This window comes from Sinocyclocheilus grahami, unplaced genomic scaffold (assembly GCF_001515645.1).
Source record: "Sinocyclocheilus grahami isolate Dianchi unplaced genomic scaffold, SAMN03320097.WGS_v1.1 scaffold1099.1, whole genome shotgun sequence".
In the NCBI taxonomy this organism is placed as follows: domain Eukaryota; kingdom Metazoa; phylum Chordata; class Actinopteri; order Cypriniformes; family Cyprinidae; genus Sinocyclocheilus; species Sinocyclocheilus grahami.
The window spans coordinates 180,984-199,440 of NW_015506278.1; the positions used below are offsets into that span (position 1 = coordinate 180,984).

General features: G+C 37.0%; 1 protein-coding gene across 1 annotated transcript in view; it reads right to left on the reverse strand.

The window, feature by feature from the left end:
- The window catches only part of lrp2a (low density lipoprotein receptor-related protein 2a), a 121,737-nt gene that overhangs the window by 38,742 nt on the left and 64,538 nt on the right, over nt 1-18,457 (reverse strand). The window contains exons 31-44 of the mRNA XM_016252285.1: nt 13,291-13,457; nt 13,030-13,173; nt 12,175-12,284; nt 11,694-11,871; nt 10,987-11,200; nt 9,069-9,308; nt 7,504-7,692; nt 4,786-5,706; nt 4,092-4,257; nt 3,845-3,999; nt 2,477-2,509; nt 2,117-2,359; nt 1,846-1,971; nt 684-803 (exon numbers count right to left, since the gene is read on the reverse strand). Of these exons, the coding sequence (XP_016107771.1) occupies nt 684-803; nt 1,846-1,971; nt 2,117-2,359; nt 2,477-2,509; nt 3,845-3,999; nt 4,092-4,257; nt 4,786-5,706; nt 7,504-7,692; nt 9,069-9,308; nt 10,987-11,200; nt 11,694-11,871; nt 12,175-12,284; nt 13,030-13,173; nt 13,291-13,457 (3,006 nt within the window). The remainder of the gene's footprint in view (nt 1-683; nt 804-1,845; nt 1,972-2,116; nt 2,360-2,476; nt 2,510-3,844; nt 4,000-4,091; nt 4,258-4,785; nt 5,707-7,503; nt 7,693-9,068; nt 9,309-10,986; nt 11,201-11,693; nt 11,872-12,174; nt 12,285-13,029; nt 13,174-13,290; nt 13,458-18,457) is intronic.

Below are 18,457 nucleotides of genomic sequence, written 5' to 3' on the forward strand. Positions count from 1 at the left end.
GATCTCAGAGGAAACTGAGGAACATGCGGCCTATGTAATTCATTTAATCATTAAATCCCATCCTGAGCAGCCAGAAACGTGGCTGAGCTGCTGCTTGGATTCCACAGGCAGAGGAATTCTGGGAGAGAATAAGCATTCCTCTCTCTAGTGTCCCGCTTGAACAAAAGGCACCAAAGGGGTGCTGTGATTAACGGGACAAAAGCGAGAGGATGGGGCAGTGTGTGTGAGAGGGGAGGGGGCAGAGACTGTCAAAGGAAGGGCCGGTGTGTGTGTGTATGTGTGTGTATGAGGGCTTTTCTGCTGCACGTCACTTTGGAGGAATGTGACACACAATAGATGGCCGGACTGACCGCTTACTTATACACAACGTCTGCCTCATCTTTCCAGTTTTTGACTGCATGCATCACCAGCGGAGCGTAAAATGAGGGGGGGGGGGGCTGTGACAGACATTCAGTCCATCACCATGGTAACCAGTGAGGCAGGATACCCATCATTAACTCACCACCCAAAAACATGGGCAACGGTTTCCCTTGATAAACACAGCTTCATCCTCATATTACAGTGTTTTCATAGTTTTCTCCCCAGTATAGTCCAAAATAACTTTCTGCCACATATACAGAATGAGCGCCAGATAACTTATAGTGGTATATATTTATTTTTAATATGTTATGTGTGGTACTTACTACAGGTAACGGGCTCATCAGAACCATCGTTGCAGTCTGTACCGCCATCACAGTACCAGTGTCCGGGAATACAGCGTCCGCTCGAGCAGCGAAACTCGTTCTGGGAACAAGTAGATGTGGCTGAGGAGAAAACAACACAAGACAAACCAGAGATAAACTAGAAATTAACTCAGCATCCCCAGGTGGACCCGCTCACATACATGGGTCACTAATTTCACTGATATTACAGGAAGGGCAAGTTGAGCAACAACTTTGGCACAAAAAGCAACAGGAAATTATTAAACAGTTACTCATCTAATTCCACACTAAAGGAGAAACAAACAATGAAAATATTATTATTACACATTTTGTCATTCTTACATTTATTTTATGTTTTTCTTCTGCCTTTTATGTCAGTATGATTTAATATTATTTAAAAACCTTTACAGTTGTTTTAATATATTGATCAATAATTATTCAAAATTATTGATCAAATAATCTAAATTATTGACCAATAATTTCATAAAGAATTCATCAATAATTTAAGTAATTTAGTTATGTGCTTTTGTCACTTTTTTTAAATGATACTTTTTTTTGTGTAATTTATTTTAATTCCAGATTTACAGTAGATCTAGGTTTAATTTTTATTAGTTTCCAGCTAGTTATTTTAGTACTTCAACCTATTTCAGTTAGTTGCCAAGATAACATTTCAAATTTTTATTTAGTTTAAGTTTTCATCATTATTTTATTTTATTTTATTCTATTCTATTCTATTCTATTCTATTCAATGCAATGCAATGCACAATAAAGAAGGCCTTGAGCCAAAACTTTTGTTTTGACTTTGGTGATGAAAGTAAAATAAACCTTATTTATTTTTTTATTAAAAGTATTTTATTTTCAATTAACATAAATGTTTTTTAGTAGGTTTAGTTTTTTGTTTTAGTTAATGCTAATAACTAAAATAGAACTTACTTTTTCATAATTATATCATTAATAATAATAATAATAATAATTTTTTTATTATTATTGCATTTAATACAATAATAATAAAGTTTTCAATTTTACATGACATTAGATATGCGTGGCAAACTAAAAGACATTAAGCATAACAAATATCATGGCATTTATAAACCTAACTATGTTCCCACAGGACAGAGGGAGACAGTGGGACAGGATAACTCACCACAATGCGTTGGGCTCTCGTCACTGTTGTCACCACAATCATTATCTCCATCACACAGGTACGAGCGCGGGATGCAGATGTTGGTGGTCTGGCATTTGGTGTGCTCTGGCTGACATGTCCTCTCAGCTGCGTTTTATAACAAGGATCCATTAGGGATCGCTTAAAATCAACTATTCTGTATTATATAAATGCTCATAAGCTGTAGGCTGTTTATACAGTAGTTGACAAACAACCTAGCAACTTGTTTTGGTAACCGTGCAAATGCACTTACCGCAGTTCTGCTCATCCGAGGTCCCATTGTCGTAGCAATTGTTTATTCCGTTGCAGACGTATTCCCGTGCAATGCAGCGAGCGTTATTGCAGGTGAACTCAGTGTTGGGGTCGCAGGGGCGGAATATGCAGCCGGTCTCGTCACTGTTATCCCCGCAGTCATTATAGTGATCGCAGCGGTAGTGGTATGGCACACAACGGCCATTTCCACATGTGAACACAGTGGGCTCGCAGGTGTGAAATGCTGCCATGCACAAAAAAAAAAAAGATTAATTTTGACATTTGCAGTAAGAGCTGAATGAACTAACAGGAACTACTGGAGCTCACTGCCTACCTCCTCTACCTATCTATTTCAGTTTACCTGAGAGTGAAATGAATGCTGCTGCTTGTGGGACTGCATGCGAGAGAGGGGGGTGCATTGTGGAAGAGGTTAGTATGTGTTTATGGATGGTTATTAAATTGTATGTAGTCTAATGCTCTGTTCTAAATCCTAGTAATCTGCCTTGGTGTCTACTGACACAATTGATTTCAATAGAATTTTCCATTAGTATGCAAAGCTAACAATTCAATAGTCTAGTCCTTAAATTAGACTTTTTATCAATGTTATTTGGTATTGAATGGATTATAATTATACTTATAATCAAAATGAACTGCTTTGATGGATTAGTGCATGTACCCAGCTAACAGGGGACATTCTCAGAACTTTCTGGAAAAGTTCTCTCAAAGTTCTAAATAAACTAGGGCGGCAAAAACGATTAATTGTGATTAATCCCATTAAAATAAGTTTATGTTAACATAATAAATATACACAGTACACACACATATAGTATGTATATAAATACACACATATATGTATATATTTAAAAAAATATTTTTGTATGTATATATTTATACTTGTATATCATTTATATTATATATAAATATATTTGATATATAAATCTAACATTTTTCCTTAATATATACATGCATGTGTGTGTATTTATATATACATAATACATATACACAGTACACACACATACAGTATGTAAACAAACTTTTATTTTGAATGTGATTAATCATGATTAATCGTTTTGCAGCCCTATGACCTTAATTGAGGCAAGTGAGGCCTGCAGTTCTTTAGATGTTGTTCTGGGTTCTTTTATGACCTCCTGGATGAGTCGTAGTTGTGCTCTTGGAGTAATTTTGGTTGGTCGGCCACTCGGGAAGGTTCACCACTGTTCCAATTTTCTGCATTTGTGGATAATGGCTCTGACCATGGTTCGCTGGAGTCCCAAAGCCTTAGAAATGGCTACGGCACTGTATATATATATATATATATATATATAACAGCTACAATTATATATGTAAGTATTACATAATACATATATAATATATTTTTAATAAATTATTGAAAATATAATTTATTATTAAATCATTTTTATTATTAAATGTATATTGTTAAATTAAAAAAAATATATATACACAGTATATTAAAATTATTATTATATTTTATTATTAATAATTAATTATAAATATTATTAAATAAAATGATGTATGTATATATATATATATATATATATATATATATAGTATAAATGTATTATATAATACATATATTTAATGAATTATAAATTATCAAATAATTTAATGTATTATTACATTATTATTATTTGTATTATTATAGGTATATTATTAAATTAAATTAACTATAAATATTATGAATATAATTAAAAGATGAGATCTTACAAGCTGGCATCTGCCCAGTACAGCCTTTGATCGTCATAGTCCAGTGTCAGACCATTTGGCCAAACCAGACTAGTGTTGACGATCTCGGTCCTGAAGTTTCCTCCCAGAGTTGCACGCTCTATCTTTGCATTGGTTCCCCAGTCGGTCCAGTACATATACCTGACCGCATATACAGAGAAATGCATTTAAATTAGATTATAAAATGGCTCATTATACATCTAAACCACAGTCTAACTGAATGGGAGACTCACCCTCTACATGGATCCAGCATGATGGCTCTGGGTCTGGGCACCTGTGCTACAACAGTCCTCTGAGACCCATCCACTGCCATGGAGCTGATGCTCTGGTTAATGTAGTCACTGTAATAGATCCTCTTATTGATCCAGTCGTAGGCAATGCCATCAGGAGCTCCCAGATCTCCACAGTTCAGAAAAAAAGTTATAAAACTTTATAAGGAGCAAAGGTTTGGAACAACATGAGGTCGAGTAAAAAAACTGTCCCTTTAAATCAAATTTGTGCTAACTTTCTAATTCAATGTGCTTATCAACAGTTTTTATCATTATATTTGGTTGTTATACTGTATTTATCATTGTGTGTATCACTCAGGCAGTGTTGTGTGCTTGCTGAAGATACTTATGCAGCCCATCTTTTCAAATACATAATATTGCTTTAAAATACCAAAAGAAAAATCACGTAGCATGTTACAGAACAATCTTCAGGTTGCATTTGGTTTATTATATTATATTATAATCAACCAGCTTTTGTACATTTCTGCACACATTTTACTGTGACTCTCAGACAGTAGACATGATCCTGAATAACCACTGTAAATGTCACACGAGATACTTCGTCAAGCCAACATTCAAAGACTGCCTTAACAAACTTTCCCTTTCTAGCTAAACCTGCAGTGTCAGGGTGCATCAGGAGTTTAAATAAGCTGCTCACCTGAGGCCACCTCTGTCACAGAAGAGGTAGGCGAAGCCAAAGTAATGAAGCTAATCTTGCTCTGGCCCGCTCCCGAGCTCTGCGTGAAATAGATCCTGCCATCCAACCGGTCGAAATCAAGGGCTACCGAAGTCCGGGGCAGGTTAACCACGGGAAAGGGCAGCGAATGATCCTCTGGATCCAGCCGCAGAGATCGTACAGTGCTCTCTGTCGTATAGATAAGGTAGTCATCCCGGGATACCACACAACTGCTGCTATCCACAGCTAGATTCCCATAGGCACACGAACACTTCCTCGTCTGAAATCCTCGGATGGCGAAGCAGAAGTGAGCACAGCCGCCGTTAGACTCCAAGCAGGGGTTGTTATTGAGCTCGTGGGCCGAACTTGGCTGCATTCTCCGGTCGAAGATGGTAACGTCCCGCAGCATGTTGATGTTGTCTCGGATCACGAGCGGCTGGTCGGTCGCACCTGGCTGTTTGCTCGCTTGGAAGACTTTCTTCAGGTTTCTGTCCACCCAGATTACATTCCCCTCAAACACGGTTACGCCGTATGGAGTCGGATAGCGACTCCCGTACCGTACGACCTCCGTCTCACCCCCGTCGGGCCGGACTCGTGCGATCATGTCCAGGGAATCATCCACCCAGTAAATGTATCCATCTCGGTGGTCCAAAGCCAGGCCTCTGGGGGTGACGATGCCTGAGGAAACCAGCACGGTCCGGTTGGAACCGTCTAGAAAAGCTCGCTCGATTTTGGGGGTCTGTCCGTAGTCGGCCCAGAAGAGGTATCTGTTCATGGGGTCCACCGCAATATGACGAGGCATGTCTACTTGGGTCTTTAGAAGGACACGACGGAACGTGGTATTGAGTCGAATCACTTCAATGTACGTCTCGGTCAAGAAGGCATTGGTGAAATAGAGGTTTCCTGTAGAAAGACAAAGACAAGAAACATGCAGAAAATGTGAGAAACCCTGACGCTTAATGTTGCTTTGAGAGATTAAAGGACCAAACACTTTGTTTGTCTATGTACACATGCACTAGATGGATATCTATGCTTTTTCAGCCTCTTGTACCATTAGTGAAAGTGAGTGCATCAGAGCTGCATTTTAAAAATGGCATGTCAAGTTAGTCCGTTATAAACGGTGTTATAGAGTAACAAAAAAAAAGAACAATATGTGACCCTGGACCACAAAATCAGTCATAAGGGTCAATTTCTCGAAATTGAGATTTATATATCATCTGAAAGCTGAATAAATAAGCTTTCCATTTATGTATGGTTTGTTAGAATAGGACAATACTTGACTGAATCTGAGGGTGCAAAAAAATCTAAGTACTGAGAAAATAGCCTTTAAAGTTGTCCAAATGAAGTTCTTAGCAATGCATATTACTAATCAAAAATTCAGTTTTGATATATTTATGGTAGGAAATTTACAAAATATCTTCATGGAACATGATCTTTACTTAATATCCTAATGATTTTTGGCATAAAATTTTGACCCATACATTGCTATTGCTACAAATATACCCCAGCGACTTAAGACCAGGGTCACATATGTGCAACAAAACATAAGCAAATTTGTTGTTTCATACAAAATATAAGCCCACTTTTAGCCATAGTTGAGTAGAATGTATAGTATCTATAAACAAATAACTATATAAATCACTATGGAACACTTTCATACTACAATCTGATTGGTCCATTGCAACATTCTGTGGTTATACACAGTATATTTGTTTGTTTTGTTTTGTTTTTTAAAGAAATTGGTACTTTTTTGCAGTAATAATGCATTACATTCATCAAAATTGGGCAGTAAAGACATTTATAAATATTTCAAATAAAAACTTTCTATCCACCAAAGAATCCTAAAAATTGTATGTATGTTTGTTTGTTTTTTGGAATAAATTAATACTTTTATGCCATAATGATGCATTACATTCATCAAAATTGGCCAGTACAGACATTTATAATGATTTCAAAAGATTTATTTTTCATATAAATATTGTTCTTTTAAACTTTCTATTCAGCAAAGAATCCTGGGGAAAAAAAACAATGTATCATGGTTTCCACAAATATTTTAAGCAGCACAACTGTTTTCAACATTGATGATAAGATGTTTCTTGAGCAGAAAATCAGCATATTAGAATGATTTCTGAAGGATCATGTGACACTGAAGACTGGAGTAATGATGCTGAAAATTCAACTTTGCATCACAGGAATAAATTACATTTTGATATATATTCAAATAGAAAACAGTTATTTAAAATTTAAATAATATGTAACATTTTTACGGTATTTTTGATCAAATTAATGCAGTTCCGGTGATCAAAAGAGACTTTTAAATGGTAGTGTGTATACATTGAGAATAAAACAACTATAATGTCAGATTAGGTCAATGCCAATTACAACTTTGGGTTGCTTATTCACATATTCAGGTCAAAAGTGTATGTTTAACAAGCCATGGGTCACTGAGGCCTGAACCATCTGAGCCTCTTTTCTGTCATATGTTAATCTTTAATCTTCTTCAATGCCACCTGTCTGTGCTTATACTGATGTGAGTTAATGTCCCTACGGTAAGGCTGCCACCATTCTGACCTCTAAAGCTGCTCTAGAACATTCCTCATGTAACACTCCATGAGTCCAGTGTATCTGAAGTACACAGTGTCACAATTGTACTGTATTACCAGTTACCAAATCTGATTTCAACATACAACAAGCCCTCACCTGCGGCCCAGTCGACAGCAATGCCCCGTATGCCATTACGTCCGATTCCAGAGGTGACAATACTGCGGAATCCAGATCCGTCCGGTTTGATCGTGCGGATTCCATTCTGAGACGCCACGGTGCTGCTGAAGTCACACCAGTAAATGAATCCAGAAGGCATGTGTACGTCTACATGAAGAGCATTGCGGCCTACAGGACACACACAGAAACACCCACGCACAAAGTTTTTTTATTGTAATATGCATGTATCATCATACACATTATTATTCATATATTATATGTGACCCTGGACCCCAAAACCAGTCATAAGTCGCTGGGGTATATTTGTAGCAATAGTAAACAATATATTTTATGGGTTAAAATGATCGATTGTTCTTTTATGCCAAAAATCATTAGGATATTAAGTAAAGATCATGTTCCATGAAGATATTTTTGTAAATTTCCTACCATAAATATATCAAAATTGAATTTTTGATTAGTACTATGCATTGCTAAGAACTTCATTTGGACAACTTTAAAGGTTATTTTCTCAATATTTAGATTTTTTTGCACCCTCAGATTCCAGATTTTCAAATAGTTGTATCTCAGCCAAATATTGTCCTATTGTCCAAAAAATGTACCCTTATGACTGGTTTTGTGTTCCAGGGTCACATATTTGCAAAATTATGCTAGCAATGTACAATAAAGCAACATTGTGAATAACTGTGTCTTTTATTTGGCTGTAAAGTTTAATAGTGTCTCTGACTTCAATATCAGTAGCAAAAATGACATTATAGTTGGTAAATTTAATTCATTTCAGTCAGTTCAAACAGTCCACTTCAATGAATATATATGTGTATATGTATAATCTATTATTAAATTGCGTGTGTGTATGTATATTCTTTTTTATTACAAAATAATAAAAAATATATATAAAAATATAACACTTTATGAAACCTTTTTATTGTTTATAATCCAAAAGAATAACTATAATATAAAAAGAATAAAATAATAGAAAAAATAGAAAAATTATTTCAAATTTTCTCATAAATAGACTCACAAATATCTTTGTGTGCCATTTTTCATGTTAAACTATTTTAAATATCATTCCACCTTGTGTTTACATTTAGGCGATATTAATTTATTTTTTTGAAGCTAGATTTTTTACTGTATTTTAATTTATTAATTACTCTAACGTCTTGAATCTACTGGCTTTAATGGAAATACATAAGTATTTAAATATTAAGAGATATATTGTTTGTTTGTGTGTATAGTATTTAGAACAAATTATAAAAAAATATATAATAAAAATGTGATAAAGAATATTTATTCTCTTTATTACAAAATAGTAAACATTTATTATTTATAATACAAAAGAATTAATATCATATAAAGAGAATAAAATAATATAAAATATAAAAAAACAATTGGGAAATAATATAGATATAAATAAATAAATATAAAATCATTATAATATATATCAAAATTGTACACATAAATTTATTATATTATCTCAATTAAATATATTATAATGTTTTATATAATAGTATTTTTTTTCTATACCACCCAGTCCTACTGAACCCCACCTCTGCCTGCCACAGGCACCATAGACTCAGAGTGATCCGCTCCCTCCAGACTGAAGCCCTTGATGGCAGTGAGCATAGAGATCACCACGTAGGATTGGTATGGAGAACAGGTTCTGTTATCAGCACTGAGTTTGAACCCAGTCGCACAGGCGCAGCTGAACAGGCCACCGGGACGAGGCAGACACAACTGCTCACACGTCCCCACGTTATTACTGCAGCCATTAGACCAGCCTGCTGAGGCTATGGGGAGACAAACAGCAGATAATGAGAATGAGAGACAGATATTTAATACTGCAAATATGTAACCGTAAGAGTACATGATTCTGATTCATATCTATCTATTCTGGTAATGTGTACACATTCCTGGTGCATATCACTGTGTAGCAGTACTGATATACTGGGACTCTGCTTTGCTAGCACTTCCAGATCTTACTGGAAGCACTTATACAATAGACGGCGTTCACAGCCCTGGAGAATGAACATGTGCACTGAACACCGAACAAAGGGACACTGATTCTTCTCCGCATAAAGCTGAGTGTCCCCCTGAGGCAGAGGGGAACTAATTGGTAAACTGATATCCTATTGAAAGTCATTCATCGCTCTCTGGTAATTGCTACACGGCCATCAAGGTTACGATGACTTCCAGAAAAGACCACCCTACGTCAACCGCAGAATGAATCAGAGATAAATGTTAAAAAAATGGCACTGAGAGATGCCTACACAGGCAGCTAAAAATTTAAACTGTTGTTCGTTATTGTCATTAGGGATGCACCGAATGTTCGGTAACCGAAATTCGAATTCGAAATTATTCGAATAAGTGAAAAGCGAATAAACTGTACCGAACAATAACGTGACGCGATCAAATAGCAACCAGCATAGAGTGAGAGGCGCAATGCAACAAACATGTCATCAGTGTGGAAGTATTTAAAAGTGTCCAAGAAAGATGCAAAAATCATTAGCGAGAGACTGTTTAGGACTGCAGCGCATGTCTTCGATGAGAAGAGGAAGGGGTGATTGTTGCTGATTAAAATCGCGAAATGGCCTTCAACAATTAGCAGAACATTATGTTTTCTAATACACGCACAAATTGCATGTATTCTGACAGCGCTATCTGCTCATTAGCCAGGGTTCAAAGTCCAAAGCGTGAGGAAAATCTGCGCTGAAACAGTGTTACTCGTCAGTTGCTCAGTCACATTTTTTTCATGTGCCAAGAATTTTCATTTCGGTGCATCCCTAATTGTCATATAGTATTTTGTTTGGCTTGTTATTGCTTGTTCTCTGTATGATTTGCCAATATTGTATGCAAAAAATCATGCCAATAAAGTACTTAAATTAAATTGAAATTAATTAAAAATGTACTATTTTTTCTAACATTTGTGTGTGATGTGTAGTTGTATGTTTATTAGAGTTCATGTTGTTAGCTTAGCAACATGATCATACCATCTTGATAAATGTCTATTTTTTATATACTTATTTATTTGTTTATTATCTTTTTTAATTCAATAGCAGCTTATTTTAATACAGTTTTTTTTCAACTGTCGTTTGTTATTATCATATCCCTGCTGAAAAAACAAGCATATGATGGTTAGGTATGTTTTGAAGCATGGTAGCTGGTTATAAACTGGTTATAAATGGTCCTAAGCAGGAGCTAGTTGCTTAGGACCAGTTCAGGACCAGCTTAAACCAGCTACCATGCTTCAAAACATACCTAACCAGCATATGCAGTTTTTTTCAACACGGTATTGTGTATTTTTAACTTGTCATCACTTGCTTTATTAGGGCACCAAACTCCACTGAAATCAATTATGCATATTCTGTGCACTTTGTGCAGGAGGAGCTATTTGTATGACGTGCGGAGGTTTGCATGAACAGAGCCATTATGCTATATGCATTTGTTTTTAGTATTTATCATACTCACAGTCTCTGTAGTGCACTTTGAGGACTCTGAGACCGGCCACGTTATCCCGCATTACGACCCGGTTGAGTCCCGTGGCTTTGTCGACGCGTTCAATCACCTCAAAGTCTCGATCTGTGAAGTACAGGTAGGAGTCGTATACGGCCACACCCCACGGATGGGACAGTCCATTCACCATAGTGATGCGGTTTGATCCATCGGGATCACCGCGCTCGATCTGAAACACGGAAGAAACCGTTGAGTTATTCTGTTAAAATTCTGTTAAATAAGTTTTAATTTGGTGGAGATACATAACGGGTGTCAAAACGAAATAACGACCAATATGGGTTCTAAGGTGGATGCAAAAATAAACAAATAAATGTATATACATAAACACACTATTATAGGAAATAATACTCGGCAGGGACACATCAATTTAATCAAAAGTGGGTAAAAACATTTATAAATGTTACAAAAGATTTCTTGTTCTTTTAAACTTCCAAAACAGATTAGAATGATTTCTGAAGGATCATGTGACACTGAAGACTGGAGAAAATTCAGCTTTGCATCACAGGAATAAATACCATTTTAAAATACATTTAAATTGTTATTTTAAATTGTATTAATATTTCACAATATTGCTGTTTTTACTGTATTTTTGGTCAGATATACTCAGCTTTGGTGAACATAAGATATTTATATTTCTACATGAATGTTTCTGACTGGCATACCACGCCAGTTCCTGTAACGGCCCAGTAGAGCTTGTTCTCTCTGATGTCTATGGTTATGAACTCCACATGTTCCAGATTATGGGTGAAGAGGATGGCTGCATTGGAGCCGTCCATATCTGCTGATGCCACCTTGGCCGGGATCCCGCTCTCTGTTCCCTGATCTGTCCAGTACATCTTTCTAAAACAAAGACAGATCGTCACTAAACAGAATAGCATCATGTATGCAAAACCATAACGTATGGGAAAAACTGCTCTTTTGCCTATGTGTTTGTATACAAATACAGCTATTTCATTCTTATATAGTATATAATCAGTATATAAGTATACAATCTCAGGACTGATCATGACTATGTGTGCTTTAAGTTGACTGTTGTTTAGTGAGCTCAGGCAGTTCAGTCCTGGCAAATGACATTAAATCAGCTGGAGCTTGTTGAATTTGGGGATCAGGGTTAATTCCAGACTTCTGCTTATCTGGACTTACCCACGTGCCGGATCCACCGCAATGCCAACGGGAGCTCCTGCACCAGTAGGTGAGCCGTTGTTAGTGATGAGAGTCTTTCTGTATTGAATCTCTCCTTTTAGCCTGAGAACCTGAAACAAATCAGATTGGGTTTGTCACAATAACAGTACCAGTGACATTTCTCAATTATAGTTACCAATTTAAATACCACCGCATAACTAACAACTTAAATATTTAAAATGTTTAAACAAATTACATTAAAAAAATGTATATTAAGCAAATATTTTCTCAGGTAGTTCAAATAATAATACAAGTAAGTAATACAAAAACAGAGAACAAAGAAATGAATTACAAGCAGTACAACAAAGAAAAACAATACAAATGAAATTTGTAGCAGTATCAAGTATTCAAGTAAATATTCAATAATTGAAGCCAAATGCACAGGATTTTTGTTTCGCCTGCTTACATTTACTCGAGACAAACTGACAGTGTTTACATTAATATGAGTACAACATTTATGTATTTTTGTGTTGAAAACAATGATTTTCATCATTTTTAACTCGGATCTTCTTGTTTCCAGTGTTATTTTAGTATTATTTATATATTATTTTTAGTGCTGTCAAACGATTAACCGCGATTAATTGCATCCAAAATAAAAGTTTGTGTTTGCATAATATGTGCGTGTTCTGTGTATATTTATTATGTATATATATATATATATATAACTACTGGTTACAAGACCTAAGCTAGTTTTTAACATTGATGAAATGGGTGTTTAAACTTTTCTTCAGAAAATCTTCAGCATGCAGAAATAACACTCAGCCCTGACAAGAACAATTTATGATGCCGGGGAATGAGATCTAAAGTCTTGCCAACCTCTATAGACTGCGATGCAGGGTTGGAGTAGTACAGGTTCCGAGACATCCAGTCCAGAGCTAGTCCGACTGGAGAACCCAGGATGGCTGCTGGCGCGAACTCAGTTCTGTTGGTACCATCTGACTTTACTCGATGAATCTCCCCCTGTGCAGATAAATAAGATACAATTAATAGACAAAATCTGAATTTTAGCATTCAAAACACCTGTTAACTAGTTAAAATGATTTGAGATAGGATAGTTGAAGTGTTTATATGATTTACCGGATGTTCCACCCAATAGATCATCTGCTCAGCATCATCAAAGTCGACGTCATATCCATTCAGCAGCCCGGCGACCGGCACCATTGCGTCATTGCTCTTGTCATTCGGGTTGAGCGGGATGCCGTAAATGATGCTGTCTCTCACCACCACCAGGAATGGATCCTCAACTGCAAAGTCATCAGCCATAATTCATATGGTATTCATAAAAATCATAATAATGGGCTTTTCAGCAGTGTGACACATCTTATTTTCAACCAAACAATTACGCCATGTGTAATAATTAAATGATTAAAATTTTGGGTGAACTTCCTGTAAGCAAGCTCACAGATGCCCATCCTTGAGAAAAAGAAGTACACTTTAGCATATTTTATAAGAGCACTTAAGGAAATAAAATACCTTAAAATAATATACTTAAGTGCAAACTCAATGTACTGTCATGTGTTTGGATACTTAAGTGCATGTTATGTGCAATTAAATTAAATGAATTATAGTTTAAATTTATATTAAATGCAGTTAGTCAAACTTAAGATCGCTTTTTTGACTCACTTTAGTAGGACTTAAGTGCATCTTTATATGACATTTTAAAATTAGTGTGAAATTGGATTACACTTTACTTGAAGGGGTGTGCATAAGACTGACAAGACACCTTCATAATCAAGACATGACACATGTCATGAATATGAAGGTTTTTTATGCATGTTTATGACAACTGTCATTCGCTCAGTTATGTAATTTTTAATGCAAAGATGACATTGTTTGAGATGTCTTTGTTATGGGCTATGGTTAGGGGTAAGGGTAGGGGTAGGGTTAGGTCAAATAATGTCATATTTGCATTAAAAATGACATAACTGAGCGAATGACACTTAATGACAGTTGTCATAACCATGCATAAAACCTCCTTCATATTGATTATGAAGGTGTCATGTCAGTCTTATGCACACCCCTTCAAGTAAAGTGTTACCTGAAATTGCCTTTGAAATGTGGTTTAAGTGTACTGCCAAATGTATTGGCAAGTAATTATACTAGTGCTGTTTTCAGAAAACAAGACTTAATATTAATCATTTTGCTTCTCAAGTAAATGTATCTTGATTTAAGAATATTTAGATGCTCTCTTTTAAGTACATTTAAGTGGCCTTTTATTTCAGTAATATTTTCTGCGAGTTTGTTTTTTAAAATATACTTTTAAGATTTGAAGTACACTACAAGTACCCATTTGATACAATTAAGCACACTTCTTTTTCACAATGGATAGCACAGATTCCCAGAATTAGGTATCATATTGTTGCATTTAGTGCAGATATGAGCTACTGGGGAAAAAGGTCTTGCAGAGTAAACATAGCTGTGTCAGCACAGTTGATTGCGATAAACAGCCCATTCAATCACCGTTTGTCTGGATGAATTGTTAAACTCTCATGGAAGAATGCACTTGACAGCACTAACAAAGGCTGAAACCTGAGCGAGGTTGAGAGTTTGCCCTAAGAGAATGTTAAGGGCTTCTTAAGACTAAAGGCCTCTTGCGTGCTTTCATCCGTTACCGTCAGCTGAGCTAAGGCCTTTTATAATAGTAAATGTTTGCCTCTGCAAAGAAGCTTACTAAGTAAATTGAAAATGGGTTGCTGTTGACAAGTTTTCATTCCCCTGAAATCTATATCCAATTTTAACAGAAGGCTGCTTCATTCATTCACTGTGAAGTAGATTAAATGGACAGAGGCCAGCGTTAAAGACATAGACGCATGCATTATTCATTAAAACAGCCACAAGCAGGAATAAACTGTTAAACTCACTGTGAAGACACTGCAGGCAGTGGCGCAGCACAAATCTGTAAATGAATATTACGAAGTGAAGTAAACTTCAACGGACTTCCCCTGCTCAGGGAGTAGGGAGCAATGGACACTGTGTAGGGACCATGTCAATCGGAACACAGTTCATGCACTCACTTCTAACGAGATGATGATCTGAATCAGGTGTGTTAACAAAGAAACATGCAAAACATGCAGAGCAGGGGTATGCGAGGACTGGAATTGAGAACCACTGAACTAATCGATAAAATCAATTATTATCGATTATGAAAATCATCGACAACGATTCTCCTTATCGATTAGTCAGGTCTGCCCTCAGTGCACGTCCAACTTCAGCTGGTTGCGTCAAATTACAGAACTGAATTACGCATTTCTATGGATAAAATGCATCTAAAAATAGTGGAGGAAATGGAATGAGATGCTGTGGGAGAGTTACGTGATCCAAGCTGCCCAAAACATGAGAATTCTTTATTTTAAGCTTTAAGCTAATGCATTAGCATAATGGCTTGCCCCGTAAGGTGCTTTGACAGATGATGCGTGTGCATCCTCACTCCTCAGCGCAAAAATTTTTGGTTTACGGTCATATTTTTATGTATAAATGTCACAAATTCATATGAGCATTTCCATTTTTGCATAAAGGTCCGTCCTGACAGTCTGCTTTAAGTCGAAATCTTTACTGAATGAGCGGCGGGCGCGTGCGTGCACGTGCGTCAGACAGACGGAAAACATTGACAATTAATAATCAGCGTAAAAACATTTATCATGCTGAAGTATCTGTTGTTGAAAGTTAAATTAAGGTTTAAAGGTCAACATGCATTGCGAGTATTTTATGAGAGTAGGAACGTCTCCGCTCCAGGGACGTTACGGAAGCTCGAACCTTCCTGAATTGGAGGGGACGGAGGAACTCAACAGGGTCTACTGTATGGACTCTCTGGAGTGGTTTTGCAAGCCGACCTGAAGCCGGGGCCCCTCGGTGCTTCTACCCGCTTGAGGTGAGAACACAGGAGAACACCGGCTCCACATGAAGGCTATAAAATGTGGCGAACGTGTAGGACGTTAGGGGTCGCCCAGCCCGCAGCTCTACAGATATCCACCAGCGAGGCGCCACGAGCCAGCGCCCAGGAGGATGCAACACTTCTAGTTGAGTGAGCTCGCAACCTGAACGGGCAGGGCACACCCTGTGCCTGATAAGCCAGGGTGATGGCATCCACGACGCACCCGAAATTGCTCTTTTAGGGGAAAAAGCTCTTTTAGTGTGCTGAGGCACACAGGGGAGATGATCATTTGCAACACAAACAGGGGGTAGTGCAGCCTGATGTGTGCAACCCACTCGACACGGGAAACCACCACCGCTGAAGCGCCGTACCGCCAACACGAAGAGGTCTCCAAGAGCATGCTGAACTCGTTCAGTCTTCTTCTCTCAGTACAGTAGTCAGGACCAGAACGATGTGATCGCTCGGCTCCGAAGCGAAAAGCTGAATATGCGCTGCATCTGCTGCCTACTTATACTTACGCTGTGATCAGCAGCAGCTGGATGCAATAATCGCATGCCAATGTGCATTGGCTTGTTTAGTTTACACTCAAAGTAGATTGGTCCCTCTAAGCGAGATCCCAATTTCGCCGGTCATCCGAAGTGATGTCGGGAGTGACCGACTGAAAGGGAACTGTAATTTTCTGAATATAAATATCAGACGCTTCATAACCGCCTTTAACAGGATAAAGAAATGACACTAAGAGGTGACTGTGATCAAAGTGAACGTGTTCCTGCAGAACATTACTCTTACCTATTGGTTACCACTGAGTTTGTGATTTTATTCGTCTTTATCATCTTTATTATTATTTTAATTTTTAATGCAGAGATTTAAACTATATTCACTATATACAATGCTTAACCAAATTTATGTAACAAATTATGGTTTGTGCCACTGCTGCTCTAAACTAACAGTACTGGTGATTACCAAAATAATTTTTTAGCTTTCTGTATTGGTTAGTCCTCCAATATGCGTAAGCTCTTTAGTAACAGTAGTAGTCTACTTCTAATGCTATAATATAATTATTGCTGTTATCTATGAAAGAAAGGCAGAGAGCTTTATAGTGTTTTTTTTCAGATACCCAATTACAGTCAAAAAGTACATAAACAATGCCAGCAAGAATGCAAGCTGTTTTGAAGGGCATAGGAGGCCATTTTTTGTTATGTGAATAAATACTATCTAGTTGTTTAAGTTTATTTGCCCAATAAATGACAATAAAAATGTAGACATAATTAGACATTCCTAAAATGTGTTTTGTTTTCTCTTTATTATGGCAGGTGGTCTAATAATTTGTTAAGCACTGTATGTTTTCATAGCATTCAGTTGGCACGTTTGTATGAAGGACATTAAGCAGAATGTAGGAATAGTGTTTTTTGTCAATAAAATATATTTTTTAAATCCGGTTAATCGATTAATCGAAAAAATTATCGACCAACTAACCGATTATCAAAATAATCGTTAGTTGCAGCCCTAAAAATATCCATATTTACAACTTTCTAAATCTTAATCTCTAACTTCCACTAACTGTCGTACGCTCGTTCACGAGAGAATGGCGTCCAGCGGATGACGTAGGACATAGGAAAACGCGGTGACAAAACGCGGAAGTGATGAACGTGGAGGCACAAAGGATGTAGCGAAACAAAACACCGGTCATGAATTAGTAGTATAAAACGAGGATTTGTAAAGAAAAATGTCGGAGAATTTCGATATAAGCCAAGAGGACACTGGTTTTCCTTTGCTGTAAACAAAACTTGTTTCTCGCGAGACTAGCATATTCTCACCGGAGTTTACGCTACGCCAACGTCTTACATCATCCGCTGGACGTCACTCTCTCGTGAACGCGCGTACGACAGTTAGCGGAAGTTAGAGATTAAGGTTTAGAAAGTTTTCTTACACACATGCATCGCGTCTCTTCAGAAGCCGTGTGGACTTCTTTTATAATGGATGGGTGCAATTTTTTGGACTTCAAATTTTGGGCTATCCTCCACTGCCTTTATAAAGCATGGATTAGCCTGGACATTATTTAATATAACTACGATTGTATTCGTCTGAAAGAAGAATGTCATATACACCTAGGATGGCTTGAGGGTGAGTAAATCATGGGGTCATTTTCATTTTTGGGTGAATTAAGAATATTAAAAATTAAAAAAGTTTTTTGCTTTGAAAAATGTGAGACACAGGCAGTGGAATGGAGGGGGGGTGGCTCCCTAGTCGTTTTTTTAAAAGTTCAACTAACTTTAACTTGAGCGCCATGATTTTATAATGGCATGTTGTCATGCGTGAGATGCGTGAAAATGCTTTCTGTGGGAAAGGCCCCTACACCATGAGAAACTGTGC